Genomic DNA, 16,778 nt, shown 5'->3' on the forward strand with positions numbered 1-16,778 from the left:
TACATTTAAAAATATATTAAGGACATGATTTGGTTACTTGTAAGCGGTGCTCTCCTCGATATCCTCAAGGAGAGGACAGCCAAGTGTCAATGAACGCAGTGGTGCTGTGTTGATGGAAAGTCAAACCGCACAGAAAAGTCCACATATCATAATCATCGCTAGCAAACAAAATCTACTTTGACTTACTCGACCAAATTAGTGCGCGGCGATACTTACTTGTGATTCGTGATCGCATCCTCCGGGGGATGCGTTCATGCATCTAACCCTTTTCTTCTGCTGATCTGATTTGAGAAACTCAGTAATTCTGTCTCACTTTTTCCACGTTCATTCATGAGTCGGTTTCAAGTCAAGATGTCGTTTCAAATGGTTTGGAATTGATCATCAGTCTTTGCCCCCATGTGCTGTCTTACCAGAGATGCCGCCATTCCCTGTGACTCTAGCATTGCGTGGGTTCATTTGCTCCACGGGTCTGTAGAGCTGTGAACCATGCCCAGCCTTATTTGACACCAGATTTCCATGTTTCGTGTCCACTCCGATGATGTCTGACTTAAGGAGTCACAAGCCGCCGAGATTCACGCTGCCATTCAGGCCCCCGCTAGTTTTAACTTATCGCGCATATGATGTGAGGGACGCGTGTTTTTAATTAATGATATGAATTCATCATGCTAGCTGTCACCTTTTTAAGCTGTCAAATTATACATGAAAAATATACATGCTACATGACTTTTAAAGCACCAGATTTTGCGCTCCAATATCACTCATATTGACCCAAGTTCTAAGTATATTAGCTTCGCGCAACAAGGCATTCAAAGGTTGAAATTAGGCTATTATTACTTAGGTTTCTTCACTTTGAGCGTCACAGCTTGAACACTTACCCACTGTTTTGTCAGACTTGCATTGGCATGAGTCTTAGATGTGGCATTTAGATATAAACCCATTATCTTCTTTAGTTTCTGGTTCAATAGTTAAGTTTATACTTAAGAGAAATGTCCCATCGAGAAAACGAAAAAGCGATGCACATCAGTACAAAACTTTCCTTCTGCTGACTGGCCTCTCCCTTTTCAAAGTCTCTGCTTAACAACCCCAGAAAAACTTCACTATTCTATCAACTGCATGACAAAAATCTGAATCCATCATCTCATATCCTTAGCCATAAATGAAATTTCCAGGTTGCTAGTCTAAGCTGCAACCAATGAAAATCAGCACACACTCATTCAAGTAATCTTATTTGCCCAACTAAACTCCTGTCCAACTTCCAACCACTCTATTTATTGTAGGCCACAACTCTAAAAAAAAATCCATGCCAAAGTTGACTATGAAGTCACATTCGAAGAAGTAAGTGACTGCTCGTCTCGTTCTTGTATGCAAATCATTCATAGAAGACTCGAATGAAGTATGAAGACATTTGCAAAGTCTTCAATTCAGAGTGGAAATTCTGTCTAGAATCACCAACCAGAAATTTAAACAAAACTTAGGAACATGGGGAGAGAAAATCAGATATAAGACCATTTGCAAAGACAAGTAACTTCTTCAGTCAAGCAATCGAGTCTCATCATTATTTCCGACGTCATATTAATGGGTTGCCGTTGTCATCATGCGCCTTTTCTTCCTTTTGTTTTTCACCTTCCTTGAGATGCAAGTGCCTCTTTCAACGAATGACGTACAGCAATATGAAAGGTCCCGACCCTTCCGGCACAAAACATTGCGAATCGCGTTAGTTGACGTTGCTCTTCTAAATCTTCTTGGTCGAGAGCAGCAACAGAAAGTTGAACCCCCATAGCACACAGCTGCACAGAAGAGTTTGACTTATTGGTTCTATGGTTTGTGAACAAACTCACCAGTACAAGAACTGTACAACACACTATCCTGTCTACATTTCTGTAGGAAACATGAGTTTCATTGATGTGTTATAAAACGAGTTTGCTTTAGCAAGAAGTCCGCGAACAGATTAACCAGCAAAGAAACGTGGAGGGAACTGATTTGACGTAGCAATTGTTTAGTAATCTCTCTCTCTCTCTCTCTCGCTGTTGGAGGAATTGATTAACAATTGTCACTGATTGCGGACAAAAGTTTGGCTGGAAACTCGAATCCTCGGAAATGCATTAAAAAAAGATTGTCAAAGTAACCAAACACGTCCACATGATTTGTGGAGGGAATCTTGGGGATGCATGATTGAGAAAACCTAGATTATATAAAAAAGCAGGTTTTCTGTCTTCATCTAATGCAATACTTATCTTTAAGTGTAGCTGCAATCCTACATCGGTTGTCATGCCGTTCTAGCTTTTGTTGTTATTCATATTTATTCTTTTTCTTGGGTTTGTTCATATTCTTGATGTTGCATGCTCTGTGAAGGTGGCTATCGATTTCATTTTATATTCTTGAAGTTGCTTTTTCGCGAAAAAAAAGGATTCAGACGAGGTTGAGACCTATCTCACTCACTGCTGGGAAGATCGCTTCAAGGCACCAACGAAGCACCAGCTGCCCACTTGGCAAGCCGTGTCGCCGTAGCCTCACCAAGTATGAGTGGGGAAGTCCAAAACCGGCAGTATACCTAAACCAAAACCTGTTATCCATGGAGTAATCAAAAGCCTAAAATCGGTGATAGACTGGGGAACCGGACCTATGACATTTGACTTGCAAACCACATCATAGATCATTAAACCAACCATGTGATTGGTAATATTCAGTTCATTTATTTTTTATTATTGCATTTCTACGTCTTCCTCCATTCTTGATCGGTGGATTACAAAAAGGGAACATCGTCCAAAAAATCCTAGACCTATTACATTTTGACCAATTCAGTCTTAAACATTTTAATTTTACCAATTAAGTCCTAAACATTTTCACGATTTGTCAATTGAGTCCATTCGGTCAATTTTAGTCGGAAATCGTTAACGTGGACGGCGGCTGTCCTACGTGACATAGCCGATGTTGATGAGAACAATTTGGAGATGAGAGGGATCGAACCCTTTTCCCAAGAGGAAACCTGTCATGCATGCTTTCTATGAGATTTTATGACTATATTTAGAGATACGATTTGGTACTTCACCCAAACTTGATTGGGTTAAATTTTCCAAATACGAGCTTAACTTGGTAAATGAGTTAATGAATTCAATTTTAGTTTATACTCAAGTTAAACTCATACATCCTCAAGCTCAATTTAGCACGAGCTAAATTGAGATTCACAGACTACACAAATTAAATATTTTAGAGCGCTTTAGTATTTTAAAGCTCAAAATCGATGCGACTCGATGCTCAAGGACAAAATCAAGCTCACTTTGAGAAGCCTAGCTATAAGCTGAGCTAGCATAGCTCAATATATGATTAGACTTTTACATTTTATTTTCGTTTTGTTCTTCTTCTTTTTGCATCTTGCAACACAAATTGATTTTACTGAATGCAAAATGTTTAATATGTTTGAAATTTGAAAATACACAGATATTAATACGTAAAATCATATGTAAATTTCACAATAATAAAATTTCATTATTATATTCACCTCAAATGTTTAATATGTTTGAAACTCTCCTTGTTTTATATTACTAAAATTGTGGTAGGTGTATGGAGGTTTAGGGGGAGCAGAGTGAGGAATTGGCTCCGGAAGATATATGTTGCATACGCTAGTCGACTCAATACAACGAGTTCCATCTTATGAACGGGGATGGCGCCCTCATTGAACAGTGCCCAGAAATATGTATGGTCTCTACTTCGTTGAAGAGGAACACCTTATAGCCTTCCGCTAGCTCTTTGTCCTCCTATGCCAATGAGTTGGAGATATAATTGGTAATGAAATGCTGCAATTACATTGAGTTGGCAAAGATAACGGCGATGTTTGGAAATGGTGGAAGAGGGACTCCACCTTTTTCCGATTCTTTGTGACTTATTGACCCCATCAGCGTCTATGGTACCATTAGAGTCCAAGCTCAAAAGTATCCCATAGTTCTTGAACGACAATAAGTGTCATTTGTTTGCGAAAAACTTAGAAATGGTTGTCGAAAAGTATCGTTGGTTTTTGCCAGAATTGACTTCGATCAAACATGTCCAACGTGAACAAGAGAACAATGACGACGACTCTCCATCATCCGAATCATGGTAAAGGACACGACGCTTAAGACACCAAATCTATTCAACATCGTAACTTTTGCGATAGTGCGTAATTTTTCTTTCAAATTGTTTGAAAACATACTTGTACTTCATTCATGTTTAATTGAATGAGCGTTTTTTAGGAATTCCCATACCATTTCCAATATTCGGAAGGAAAATCATTTGAAACTTTTCGAACTTTTCCATTGAAAAAATAAGGGATGAGTATACTGAAAGTCCTAAAACTTGTCACGAAAGTGCAATCAAGTTCTAAAACTTATCAAATTGGTTCAATCAAGTCCTCCCATTAATTCCATTCAATTTGGCTAACGGAAAATATTGACATGATTTTTTTTATTATTTTATCTATCCCATGTAGTGATGACGTGGTTGCCGAGGGCTTAGCGACCCCTGTCGGCCATCCCCTACCCTCTCCAGCCCTTTTCGGCGATGGTGGGGGAGCGACGACGCAAGGGCTTGTGGCCCTCAGTCGTCTGTATCTTAACCCCTCTTGTTTTTCTTTTTTAAAAAAATTTTAAATTTAGCTTATTTTAAACTTAAATAAAAAGTATTTTAAAAATCATATTTTGACCAAAACGACGTCGTTTTAACCTTATGTTCATTTTAGCCACGTCATCGTTACATAGGAGAGAGGAAATATTTAATAAAAGTCATGTTAGCATTTTCGTTAGCCAAATTTGACTGAGTTAACAAATAACTCAATTGAATCAATTTGACAAGTTTTATTACTCGATTGCACTTTTTGCAAGTTTTATAACTCGATTGTACTTTCGTAACAAAACTTTGAACTTTCAGTGCACTTACCCCAAAAAGTAAATCGATTTAAATAGCCGGGGCCCGGGACAAGGGCGGCCAGAGGCCAATTTGTCCGAATTAGAAGACGTCGGAATCACCATTTATGTCAGCAATCTCTTTCATCTCGATACATTTTCCTCACCTCTCCACACACGGTTGCTCATCAATTTGGTAATCTAATGTGAACCCCACGAAAACCATATAAATAAAATAAAATAAAATAAAAAAAACGGAAGGGAATTCCTTTGGTGATTAGCAGTCCATATGTTGTCACCATTCGCAATAATTATCATCCGGACGGACCATTAGCAAAGAGGACCTCGTCATAGAAATTCGACGTGAGGGGGTGGGGGGTGGGGCCCGCCGCACGGAATGACGGAACCGCCCCTCGCGTGCCCCCGGGCGGACCCACTCCCGCGAAGGGCAAAAGAGGGAATTCGGCGCAATAAAGAAAGGAATTCTCGTTATTGCGTGGGGGGAAAAGTCAATTCCTAACGGTATCCATCCACCGACCACCGACCTGCCCAACATCTGTCTTTGCCTCCCTTGTCCTTAATTAAAAAAAATTAAAAAAATATATTAAAAGTAAAGAAAAATTAAAAAAAAATGAAAAGTTAAAAAAAAGGAAAGGAAAGAGAGAGCATCAATCAATCAAACCCTAATAAAGAAATCGCACGAGATCGCAGAAAATATCCCGAGAAAAAAATATTCTTTTTTCCTTTTTTTCTTTTCTTGGCCTCCTCCTCCTTCCTTTCCTTTACCTTTCCCATGACGAATGACCTGACCTGACCCGACCCTTCTTTTTAAGTTTTTTTTTCTTTCCCGCAAACCCTTTCGATCTTTCCACATCACTGGAGCCGCACAGGCCAAGGACCAGCATCACCGCCACCGCCACCGCCACGCCCCCGTTTTTATATAACAACTTCGCTGCTGTAAAAAGAAAGGAAGAAAGAAAGAAAAGATAGAAAGAAAAACTGCGATGGTTGATGAAGTCCGCACGAGGCCAGAGACCCCCCTACTCCTCCTCCTCCTCCTCCTCCTCCGTGTTGTTGTGACCACACGATCTGTCAGGGGCGATCGCTATTCGCGTATTTAAGGGAAAGAGGGGGAACACGAGCCGCCCCCACCCCCCCGCGTTCGTACAGAGATCACCGAGATTCTGTCGGTGAAGTTTTTTTTTATGTGTTTTACCTCGCACCCCCCCTCCTGTTTTGATTAATGGTGTAGCCCGATTTGTTTTGTTTAAGAAATGAGGAGGGGATATGGTTCGTGGAATTCAACGTGGAGCCTTACCCAGATGACAACCTTAGTTGCCAAGATGGCAGGAAATCCAAAACAAAAGCCTTGCCCTCTTAACTAGGCCTGTCTCTGATTCTTGATATCTCTCTCTCTCTCTCTCTCTCTCTCTCTCTCTCTGCCGTTTCTTTTCCATGAAAATTCACCTTTTCTCTCTTCTTCATCACCTTCAGCAAGATATATATATCAAGACCCTTGTTCTGCTTCTTCTTCTTCTTCTTCTTCTTCTTCTTGTTTAGAAGCTGTTTTCAAATGGAAGCGGAAGGAGGTGGGGAGAGGAAGAGGGGCGTGGCGATGGAGAGGGAGAGGACCTACAAGGGCATAAGGATGAGGAAGTGGGGCAAGTGGGTGGCCGAGATAAGAGAGCCCAACAAGAGGTCGAGGATCTGGCTCGGCTCGTACTCCACCCCGGTCGCGGCGGCGAGGGCCTACGACACGGCGGTGTTCTACCTCCGGGGCCCGTCGGCGAGGTTGAATTTCCCGGAGTTCGTGGCGGGGGCGGCGGCGGCGGCGGAGGAGGAGGAGGAGGCGGGAGGAGGGGGTGACATGTCGGCGGCTACCATCAGGAAGAAGGCAGCAGAGGTCGGGGCTCGGGTGGATGCCGCGCTGATAAGCCGCGAGTTGAAGCTAGAGGGTAACGATAAGGGGGGCGATGATCAGTTCAAGAAGTGTGTTGGGGTTTTGGAGAGGGTTGATCTGAACAAGATGCCTGATGATCCTGAGGACTCAATATGATCACCAAAAGGGTGTGTTGGGGTTAGAGAGCAAGAGGATGATCTCTCTCTCTCTCTCTCTCTCTCTCTCTCTCTCTCTCTCTCTCGAATTATGATAGCGGGTGCATGCACTCGGTTCAGGTCAGCCTTCTGCATGCGGTTGCAACGGGCTTTAGATGCTACTTGCCAGTAATTCACTGGGTTGTGTGAATGGCTTAAGGAAATGATGAGGCTTATACCAGATGAGTTAGATAGTCCATAGTACCTCTAATTAATCTTATTAGCCCTTTTGAGTTAGCTTTTTGGGATCTGATCATCAAAGATTTCCGATGGTGTAAGAGGAAAAAGAAGGTGAAATGTAAATTAATCAGTTGGGTTTGATGCAGAGCCATCTTCTTCCTATGCCTCTCTCTTTCTTCACTGATCATAATTTTGTTTGTGGTACATAGTTCTTTAGATGGTATCGTTCTATTTCTCTCTCTTCCTTCTTTTCGGTATTGCAATGACTAAACATCAGCTGAAGAGAGAGAGAGAGAGATGGCCTACTAAGGAGCAGTTGGAAGCAAAGTGGGCACGCCTTAAACTGCTAAAGCAGAAAAGGATGTGAGAAAGACCTTTTGTAACTGCTGCTAATGATGAGTTGTGGGCACTGGTTGGTGCATGGGGCTGTGTTCCTACTGCAAACCCCAGATTGTCTGTCTTCTTTTGTTTCTTGACCTATTTGCAAAGGGGATGGATGTCTGCCAAATTTGAATAACCGGGCTATATGAACACTGAAAACAAAAAATTTACCATAGCGATCTGATTCGTGATGTCTTTGTGTCTATAGCATTGCTCGAATTGAAAACTCGGTATGCCTAGAAGATGTAGCTCTGGCAATCGCAACATCAGATGGGTGGGTTGTGGGCCACTTGACCTAAATGATATGGAGAAAGATATAAGGAAAGGATTGTGATTGAGCTCACCATAGCACTATAACAAACGTCGGACTTAATATGTTTCTGCTATGGGGTCCAATGTGAACCTTACATTTCCTTGGAAGTATTAATTGACTTGATTTCTCAGAATATGTTTGAGGAGTGTGTGTACTCACATTTTAAATTGGAGGGAAGATCCAACAACTTAAGCTGTGACAGAAGTTTCTGGCTGTTTTTTGCTGTTGTACCGAAATTTCGGTGTATTGTATTTAGTATGAATCAACATGGAGTATGAGACAAACCTCTACTTTCAAGAAGTGTAATCGACACCAAAAAAGAAGACCGAAGTGTATTTAAATGAAGAGCAATTGCTTTAAAACGCATTGTACCTAAGCAATATTGAATCATTTTTTATAATTTAAAGAAAACAACGGGCTTTTCCCCCTTTGGTGTGTCATTTGTTCGCTTCGAAATTGACAGCAGCAACAAATGCTTTGCTTCTCTTTCGACAATGGATAGCTTCAGACCAGTTTGGAAGGTTTCATCCAAGCATTTGCTTCATACTGTGCGAGTGATCAGAGTGCTGTTCTTAGTTGCAGGTCTTTGAAACTGGAGCATTGTTATTATCATGATACCGCCGTCCGCTGAATGCTTACAAATGGGAACATATATCACGACACCCTCTGATAGATTTGGGGACAAATTCCCCGGAAAGAGCATCAACTTATGATTAATGTGCTGAGAAGAAAAGGCATCAATTTCTCGGTCGAGATCCAAAGCCGGTACCTATTAAGCTGCCGTTCACTTTTGACATTAAAAATTCGACCCGTCATCTGATGTGCACCGAGCAACTCACGGACGCTGCTGACGTGCATTGCTGAGCAGGAGACCACATCGTTCCATGAGGCCCTTCGGTTAGGCCAATGGGGGGAAAATTCAAGAAAGAATTATGGATTTGGGTGATCCGTTACTCTTTCTAGGATTGAAGATAACCATCTAGCTTTGCTCCTTGGAACAACTCTCTCTTACAGTCCTATTGTAGTTTTTATGAAATGACAGCCAGCCTCCAGCCCAATAGTGCACTTCAGCAACGTCCATGAGGTGCACAGTGTGCATCCGAGGACAGGTTGTTAGCTTTTTGACGTTCATGGACAGCAGCTTTAGCAGGTGCCAAGGTTAGACCTCGACTAGAAATTGGCGCTTGATTTTGGCACATTTGAAAGTTGGAGCGGGGCCAAACGCATAAGTTTGTGCTTTCCTAGGGAATTTGGTCATTTGATGGAAGACTGCCAAACTTTTACGGCCCGGAGCAATCAACCAGCATATTGCCGGTCTTTACCAATGTCATCAAAGGTATCATGGAATCGTACAATTTGCGACTCAAGTTTGGTCAAAAAGATTTCACTCGTACTCGAAATCGAAAAATTAGTCAAATCATTGTCAAATCACAATCGGTCATGTCGATGAAATCGGGAAAAATGTGCAGAACAGTGAGATTTTATCGATTTCTCAACTAGATTGATTTAGGATCAGCCTTGATGAAGAAGTGGATAAAAGAACAGGCAGATGATTTGCTCTAAAGTTGCTAATTAGCGATTTCATGTGTTTTTGTTGTTAATGGACTGTTAAATCTAATTGGATTGCCGCTATTGTTATTCCTTCCCTATTTCTTGTTTGAACAGTGTTAGGAACTATAAACTATAATGGACTTATATTTTCATTAGGCTCTGACACTTCCCAATTCCATAAGTACTCCCACGAATCTTCAAAACTTGGGGAAAAAATTCATCTGTCGTTCATCTTTCAACTTAGAAAAGATTCAGAACCATTTCGCTAATCTCATGCCTAAGTTCAACAAGCAGACAGAGGCTAGAAGATCGATTAGTCCTATTTCCGTTCAGCCACTACCAACTTCTGCAGCGTTTTCGAGCTAAAATCTGTCATTTTCTTTCCTTCACCTTTCTTTTTGTCTTTCAAGAATACTAACCAAGAACGCTGAAGGCAGTGACTAACACTAATCAATTCCTGGTTGATACTCTTATATATATTTATACGATTCCAATCAGGTCAGTTCCCGTCATACAAAGCAAAACTTGATAAATAGAAGCAGCATTGCTTTTCAACCTGCGAGAGAAAACCAATCCTCCTTTCCAACCCCAGTTTCCTCAAATGCTTCAATTGATCAACAGGTACTTCGCTTACACTTCATTGGCATGTTTTATTTGAAGGGCAGCTCTTACAACATTCCCTCTTGTGATGATGCCGACCTTCGTAACGAGAAACTGGGTTAATAAAACCAGAAACCATAATCGATACAACTTATTGAGAGGCAACAAATGATCTCTTACCAGCTTTCCCTCAGCATCTACAACTGGAAGTCGACGATATTTTGTTTCAAGCAATATCCTGACATTAAATGCATGGAGGGAAAAGTTAACAGGAAAGAACACCGACAAGAGGCAGAAGGATCGAAGGAAAAGATATAGACAGAACCTGGCAGCATCCTCGAGATTTGTGGTCTCACGGACAACTTCAGGAGCCGGTGTCATCAAATCACCAACCACTTGGCCATTGGTCTTGCTGAGCAATTTCTGCACTTCGTTGAAGGTCTGCAAGATCATTGTCAATATGTATGTATATCATCAGGTACTCCCGAGGCAAATATGAAAGACAGTTTCTCTGTATATTAGCAGCAGCAGTTGCTCCAAAAGTGCTTCCTGGATACCCCACATCAATGATGGAACCAGGGAGGGTCTGATGGGGGCAGTCGTCACGACTGACTTCTAGATGCTCGATTAAAATTTTATAATTAAATACTCTACTCTGAAATTTGACGCTAAGTTTCTTTATTTAGCCTAATGAACTAAAAAATTGCAAAATCTTTATCTGCTCTCACCGCCCGGCAAAGATTTCACATCTAACACAACCCTACACTGTTATATGCTTAAACTTACATAATTACATCTCTAAAAGAAGAGCTCTTACTCACTTTCCATGTGCTGTCAACTTCAGGGAACATGCTGTTGTCAGCTCGCCCACCACCTAATGAAGATGTGCATATGACATCAGTCACTCATTAAACTCATGAAGCATCGAAACATCTGCAGATAGTCAGCATTTCCAAAAACAACCACTGTTTCCAAGTCGAAATTCGAATCGTGAATCGTAAACCTCATTTTCTGGATCGCCAATCGTTACATTCGGTAAGAATTGTAAAAGAACTCCAAAAAAATAAGCATTTATTACTAAAATTATGCTACTTATTGCAAAATGGACATAAAAAGCATGTTATAGTAAATACTGTTGAGAAAATTATACCCAAAACTGACACTGCTCTATGGTCAATACCCAATTTAACTTCTAACTTCTGAATATTATAGAGGTGCAAAATGACAAAAAAAAAAGGCCTCAAACACTTAAAAGGAAAAAAAACTGTCAACCACATTTAAAAACTTCAACATATACAAAATAATCAGGACTTGATTATAGTCTGTCGAAGCCAGCTAAAAAGACGAGACTAATCCTAGATACTCAATCTGTGACTCTTGTCCAAGCATGCGATTTAAAAAAGCAAAATAGGATGGTCAGAGGTGTGATGGCCAGCACCGGAGGTGCCAACGGCTGGCATTGTCGCCAGAGGTGGCAACAGTTGGTGTTGAGCCGGTGACGGCTGGTCAAGAACCGACGAAAAGCAGTCTAGCAGCTTTTCGAGTTCCTACGCTACCCAGAGGGCTGAGAGAACAAAGGTCTTCTGGCATGTTTGCACATTTTCTTATCTTTTTTCTCTTCACTTGTTCTTTTCAATTTTTGAAAATTTTTCTCTTTAGAACCCAATACTTTTGAGCCAAACCTCTATTATAAAGCCTAATAGTGCAAATTGTGGTTGTTCTCCCGAATTGTAGAGAATTGCAGAATCCTACGATTTGCATCGTATCAGAGACGAATCGTACAATTCACTTACGATCATGCACTCTTATGATTGACGAATGCAAGACGAATTGTTTGAAGGGTGCACTCAAACAAATCGTGCCATTCGAATCGTGAATCGGGTGATTTTTACAACAGGGCAGAAAACTAGTAAACACTAAGCACCAATAACAATAATCGCAGAAGTCCAGCAGAATCATTCCCAACTCAAAGAGAGGGCATCTATGCACGGCCATAGAGATGTACAAATATTACACCCATATGAGAGGAACTAGTAAGTTAAATATTTTGATAGTTTTACAGATCATCTCATGGCTTTGATTTCTCTGTCTTAACTTAAGAATATCACCAAGTCCCCTTGAATACCACATTAGCATTATTACCTCCTGCCATTTTTCCTTTGATCAAATTAAGGTATAGGTATTGTAGAAACATTATGGATGCAGGAACAATACAATTTCAGATATTCTTTTTGCAAGAATTACGTTCTCTGAATCTATTTCAACCGAGTTTCTAGTAAATACTGTTGACTTTAAAATGTTTTATTACAAAAAATGGGAAGCTCAATACTGAGTTGACATAACACCACCGATGCCAAATGCAGTTTGTGCTATTACGCTTGCCAGATTTAAAACGTTAAACATAAGGAGAGAAAACACAGAACGCCAACAACTAAGAAGGACCTCATGAAATTGCTAACGATACACATGAATTTCGAGAAGTTTCCTAAAATGTCTAATAAAGGCAACAAAAAAATATCAATGGTACCTGATATAGAGTCCAAAGCTAACAAATCATAATCAGAAACAAGACCAACCTGCCAAAAAAAGCCACTCATGAGCATTTATCATGGGAATCTAATGACTTACCCATCACAGGGAACGGATGTCACAGAATGAGCAACCAAACTTGGATGACAGATCGACATAGTAGCAAAACAGCAGACTCACAGAAAAGTGCTGATTGTTAAGTACAATGAAAAGAAGGAAATAGATCAACAATTATAAGTTGAAGATTTGCCGTGAAGAAGCTAGCAGCTAAGGCCATACTTGGGAGATGAGGGGAGAAAAAATCGGTACAGAGAACAAATAAACGATGTTTGAAGCCTATTTAATCTAGCAGAACCAGTAGGCATGCGGGTCAACAGGATCAGGATATACAACACACTCTGCTCCCTCTGAAAATATGGTGCCAAGCCCTACCAACTAAGCACAATTTGTAGTTTGATTAAAGCATCTCAAAACTTGCCTTTCTAAAAACATATGGCTATGGGTTTCTGATCAGTGAGCAGCAATATTCAAATCAACAAGGCCACAATTAGCAAAAAGGAGAGAACAAGAAGCATACCAATTTCCAGTCATCATCAACTACAGGAAAACCAGTGATTCTGTTCTCCACAAGCATCTCCAATGCTGATAAAACAAGATGAGTAAAAATCCTGACATCTTCAAAATTTCCAGAAACATGATATTCAGAAATACCTTCATCTACAGTTGTATATGGCTTTACCACATGCAGATCCTCTTTTCTTGTCATGAAGTCACCAACTGTGTATACGCTACTTTTTGGCTAATTGAAACAGGAAAACAAATATGTAAATACTATGCAGAAATTCTAGGATGATACATGACATAAGCCGTCTTATTAAATAGTATGACTCTAAAATGCACTTGTTGAAGACATGGGAAACCATATGAAATCCGAAAATGTAGTGTACTTCATATGAATTAAAACATTCATATCTGGCAGAAAGAGGACCAGATACAAAACTTTAAGAGATTCGCTATGTTCATCTACTCGCGGAACTTCTTTTCCCATGTCACAACTCACAAGGTAGATTGACAGGCAGGATAGTGCCTTTACTCATGCATCAGTAACCATCAAAGATAAAAATGGAATTATGATACACAAACATTTGCAAATGTTGCAAAAGCTAAAGGATGCAAGAAGATCCCCATATCTCTCCTGTTTTCATAGTTTCTCCTACCACGGAACAGCATGAACGAACTAGTTCCATGAAACTCTGAAGGTCATTATGGGAAAGCTAGAGATGGATAATCCAAGATGCCTCTTTGGAAGATGCATGCTTTGAAAACTTTCTTTCTTTACCCACCCATCGGTGGCCGCGTTGGTTTGCACTTGGTTCCTTTCACGAGAGGTCCTGGGTTCAAAACTCGCCCATCGGTGATTTAAGTGGGGGGTCGTGGCGGTGGGATGCTGCGCTAGCCCCCCTCGAGGACTAGTCGGGCATCACCGCTGGTTTGAGCCCTAGCTCGCCGGCCGCGCGGACACCTCGATTATCAAAAAAAAAAAAAAAAAAAATTTCTTTCTTTAATAGGTTAATGAGTGTTTGGAAAACTATATTCCGATTTTTTTCAACTCTTTTAAGTTCTGCATTCATTCTCCATGCATGGTACTATGGTAGTTCTACACAATTCCCGCAACCTAAGGATCAGAAGCCCAACTTGACTGATGCCTAAAAGGTTTGAAGATACAACTCCAACCAATAAGCCAAAGGTAAGAGCAATGGGGAATCTAAAATAACAAACCAAACCAGAAGGAGATTTCTCAGTAACAAGATGTCACGGAGAATAATATAACTTTACATTTCCAAAGACGGTACAAGCAGAACATATGTATACCTTGAAGAATCTCAGGCATAATATAATAAAAGGGATGCAGACACACAGCATCCATCTTGATCACATGAACAAAAAAAAAAAGGAACACCTAACCCAAGTGAGCTATGCACATGATTGATTGATTTGAGGGACCTGGAGCAAAACATCGAACTACTGATTTCTAGCAAAACTGTGCAAGCTGGCAGCTCAATCATTCACAAGATCAACGAAATGCCGCTTGGGATAGTCCTAAATTCTGCAACTAATACACTGATGTATTCAACCGATTCTGTTCCTCTTCCGAGAAAAAATAGGCATAAGCTCTGGTGTGGTATCAAAGCATGCTGCAAAAAGCTTCCGGAATTGATCACAAAGTATACATAAATCAACTGTAGCTAATTGTTCTATTTGTGCTCCAATGCACAATATAGAAATATTCCTGCTCTCAGCTGCTAAAGCTATCACGGCACAGCAACTGCAGACCACATTTACCAGAGGAGACCCATCTCGATATTGCCACTAAATCACCTCTAAAAGTGGTGTTGGGGGGGATAACAAAACCCGACTCATCCATGAAAGCTGACCATGATTCAGAGCGAAACGCTTGCAGTCCTAGCAAATTACACAGTAGAAACCTTAGGAGTAACTAAACTAGGTCAGAAGAGAAACTTAGTATAGTCATTTGCAATACTGACGATGCAAATCTTATACCGGATAAAGTCGAGCCAAGCTCAGTGAACTAGCGGAAACAAACTTTTTCCGATTGCTCAACATGAGACTCACTAATCCCCTGGAATGCAATGTCATACGATCATAACCGGCACAAGAGACTCGACTTCCTAACAAACACCAGCGCCCTCAAATTCATCTGAGGTTGCACATCGCAAACACAGCCTCGCCCAGAGAGATTACAAATACATTCCACCAAAGAATCGCAAAGCGCAGAAAAACATCAAAGAGATTTCCAAACCGATTAAGCGCGGAGGACAAGAAACACGAAAATGAGAGCGCGAGAGAGACAGAGAGAAAGCGACGAACCGGCACGGGATTAGCCGTGAGGGTGCCGCTGGCGGCGACGGCGGGGGATTTGCAGAGACCTGGAACCCGATTCGCGGAGACCGAAGCCGGATTGGGGAGGAGACGGCCGAGCCCGGAGGCCGGAACGACGGACGGCGGCGGCGGACGAATCAGGCAAGCGGCGGAGCGGAGGCGAGGGCGGGACGGCGAGAGCGACGGAGAGAGTACTGCGTCCATCGTTCGCCGGCGACTCTGCTTGCTCCGTAGGCCGATGACGTCAGCGAGAGAGAGAGAGAGAGGGGTTCTCTGGTTTCCGCCGGAGTTCGGAGAAACCGGAGAGAGCAGACAGCAGCACCGACGAAGATGATTTTATTCTTTGAAATTTCTTTTTTTTTCCTTTCTTTTTTACGATAATTGGTGATTTTTCTTTTTTCTTTTTGCTCCGAGAAGAAAAACGATATTTTTAGCGGCCGACCATGCGGTGGCGACGGCGCCAATGCTGCCTCCCAATTTTTTTTTATCCAAAAGTCACGACTTTCATTTCACAAATAATTTATCGTAGCTTATGGATAAATTACAATAAATGCACGAATTTTGTTTTGCTTTCGTTGTATTATTAGACCCGATGTTCCCATATAGGATGCATGGTTAAAGATTATTATTTGGATAAAGGGAAAAGACAACAAAATATCCAAACTATGCTTACTGTGACACATTCATCATAAAAAAATCTCAAAAGTATATCCACTCTGACACATTTACCATAAACTTTTCTTATGACATAAAAAGCCCCAAGCTTGTTCCTATATGATATATTTACCCTGCGTCAATATTTTGTCAAATGATTTTCCAGGCAAAATAACGTTATCTACATGGACGTCATGCCAATGCCATTTGCTTTTCGGCATCTATAAAGGTAGATTTTTAACGGTGTTCATTGATGAAATCTTAACGGAAGGTAATGTGTCACACAGGCAGAAGGTTGGGATTTTTGGTATCCCGAAAAAAAGTTTAGGGTAAATGAGGACACGAAGGAGGCATAGGGAATAGATTATCAAGTGGAAAAGATGAAATCGGTAGTACATACTAAGTCAGATGATGATGTTACTCATGATCGGTATATGGGGACCTGGAGGAGGCATACGGAAGATGACTTTAGCAAAAGCAGTATACAATGCTACATCAAGACCATTATGTGGATTCAAGTTTCCTAGAGTTAGAGAAACTTGGAACAAATGCAAGGATCTAGTTCCGTTACGAGATTGCATAAAAAATTGACTGTGTATAGTGTCGACAATGGAATTAGTTTGATGCAGGAAAGATTTCATCGCAAAAAAGTTTTTCTTCTTCTAGATGATGTTGATCGGTTGGATTAATTCCAGAACAAA

At 41.0% G+C, this 16,778-nt stretch overlaps 2 protein-coding genes and 1 long non-coding RNA gene across 3 annotated transcripts; 1 reads left to right on the forward strand and 2 right to left on the reverse strand.

The window, feature by feature from the left end:
* Positions 1 to 5,912: 5,912 nt before the first annotated feature.
* Positions 5,913 to 7,293, forward strand: LOC115692541 (ethylene-responsive transcription factor ERF008). The gene has a single exon (XM_030619428.2). The coding sequence runs from the start codon at positions 6,448 to 6,450 to the stop codon at positions 6,928 to 6,930; it is 483 nt and encodes a 160-aa protein (XP_030475288.1). The 5' UTR covers positions 5,913 to 6,447; the 3' UTR covers positions 6,931 to 7,293.
* Positions 7,294 to 9,872: 2,579 nt separating this feature from the next.
* LOC115692559 (CBS domain-containing protein CBSX1, chloroplastic-like) lies at positions 9,873 to 15,746 on the reverse strand. The gene is made up of 8 exons (XM_030619458.2): positions 15,412 to 15,746; positions 13,234 to 13,321; positions 13,100 to 13,164; positions 12,521 to 12,569; positions 10,815 to 10,867; positions 10,319 to 10,434; positions 10,174 to 10,231; positions 9,873 to 10,092 (listed from the first exon to the last, which is right to left on the reverse strand). Exons 1-8 carry the CDS (start codon positions 15,625 to 15,627, stop codon positions 10,024 to 10,026), a joined length of 714 nt encoding a protein of 237 aa, XP_030475318.1. The 5' UTR covers positions 15,628 to 15,746; the 3' UTR covers positions 9,873 to 10,023.
* On the reverse strand, positions 14,884 to 15,405 carry LOC130138195 (uncharacterized). The gene is made up of 2 exons (XR_008816617.1): positions 15,085 to 15,405; positions 14,884 to 14,985 (listed from the first exon to the last, which is right to left on the reverse strand). It is a non-coding gene; the product is annotated as an uncharacterized LOC130138195 (long non-coding RNA).
* Positions 15,747 to 16,778: the final 1,032 nt, after the last annotated feature.

This window comes from Syzygium oleosum, unplaced genomic scaffold, assembly GCF_021117445.2.
Source record: "Syzygium oleosum isolate NSW1041296 unplaced genomic scaffold, Sole_v2.1 Sole_v2.01, whole genome shotgun sequence".
In the NCBI taxonomy this organism is placed as follows: Eukaryota; Viridiplantae; Streptophyta; class Magnoliopsida; order Myrtales; family Myrtaceae; genus Syzygium; species Syzygium oleosum.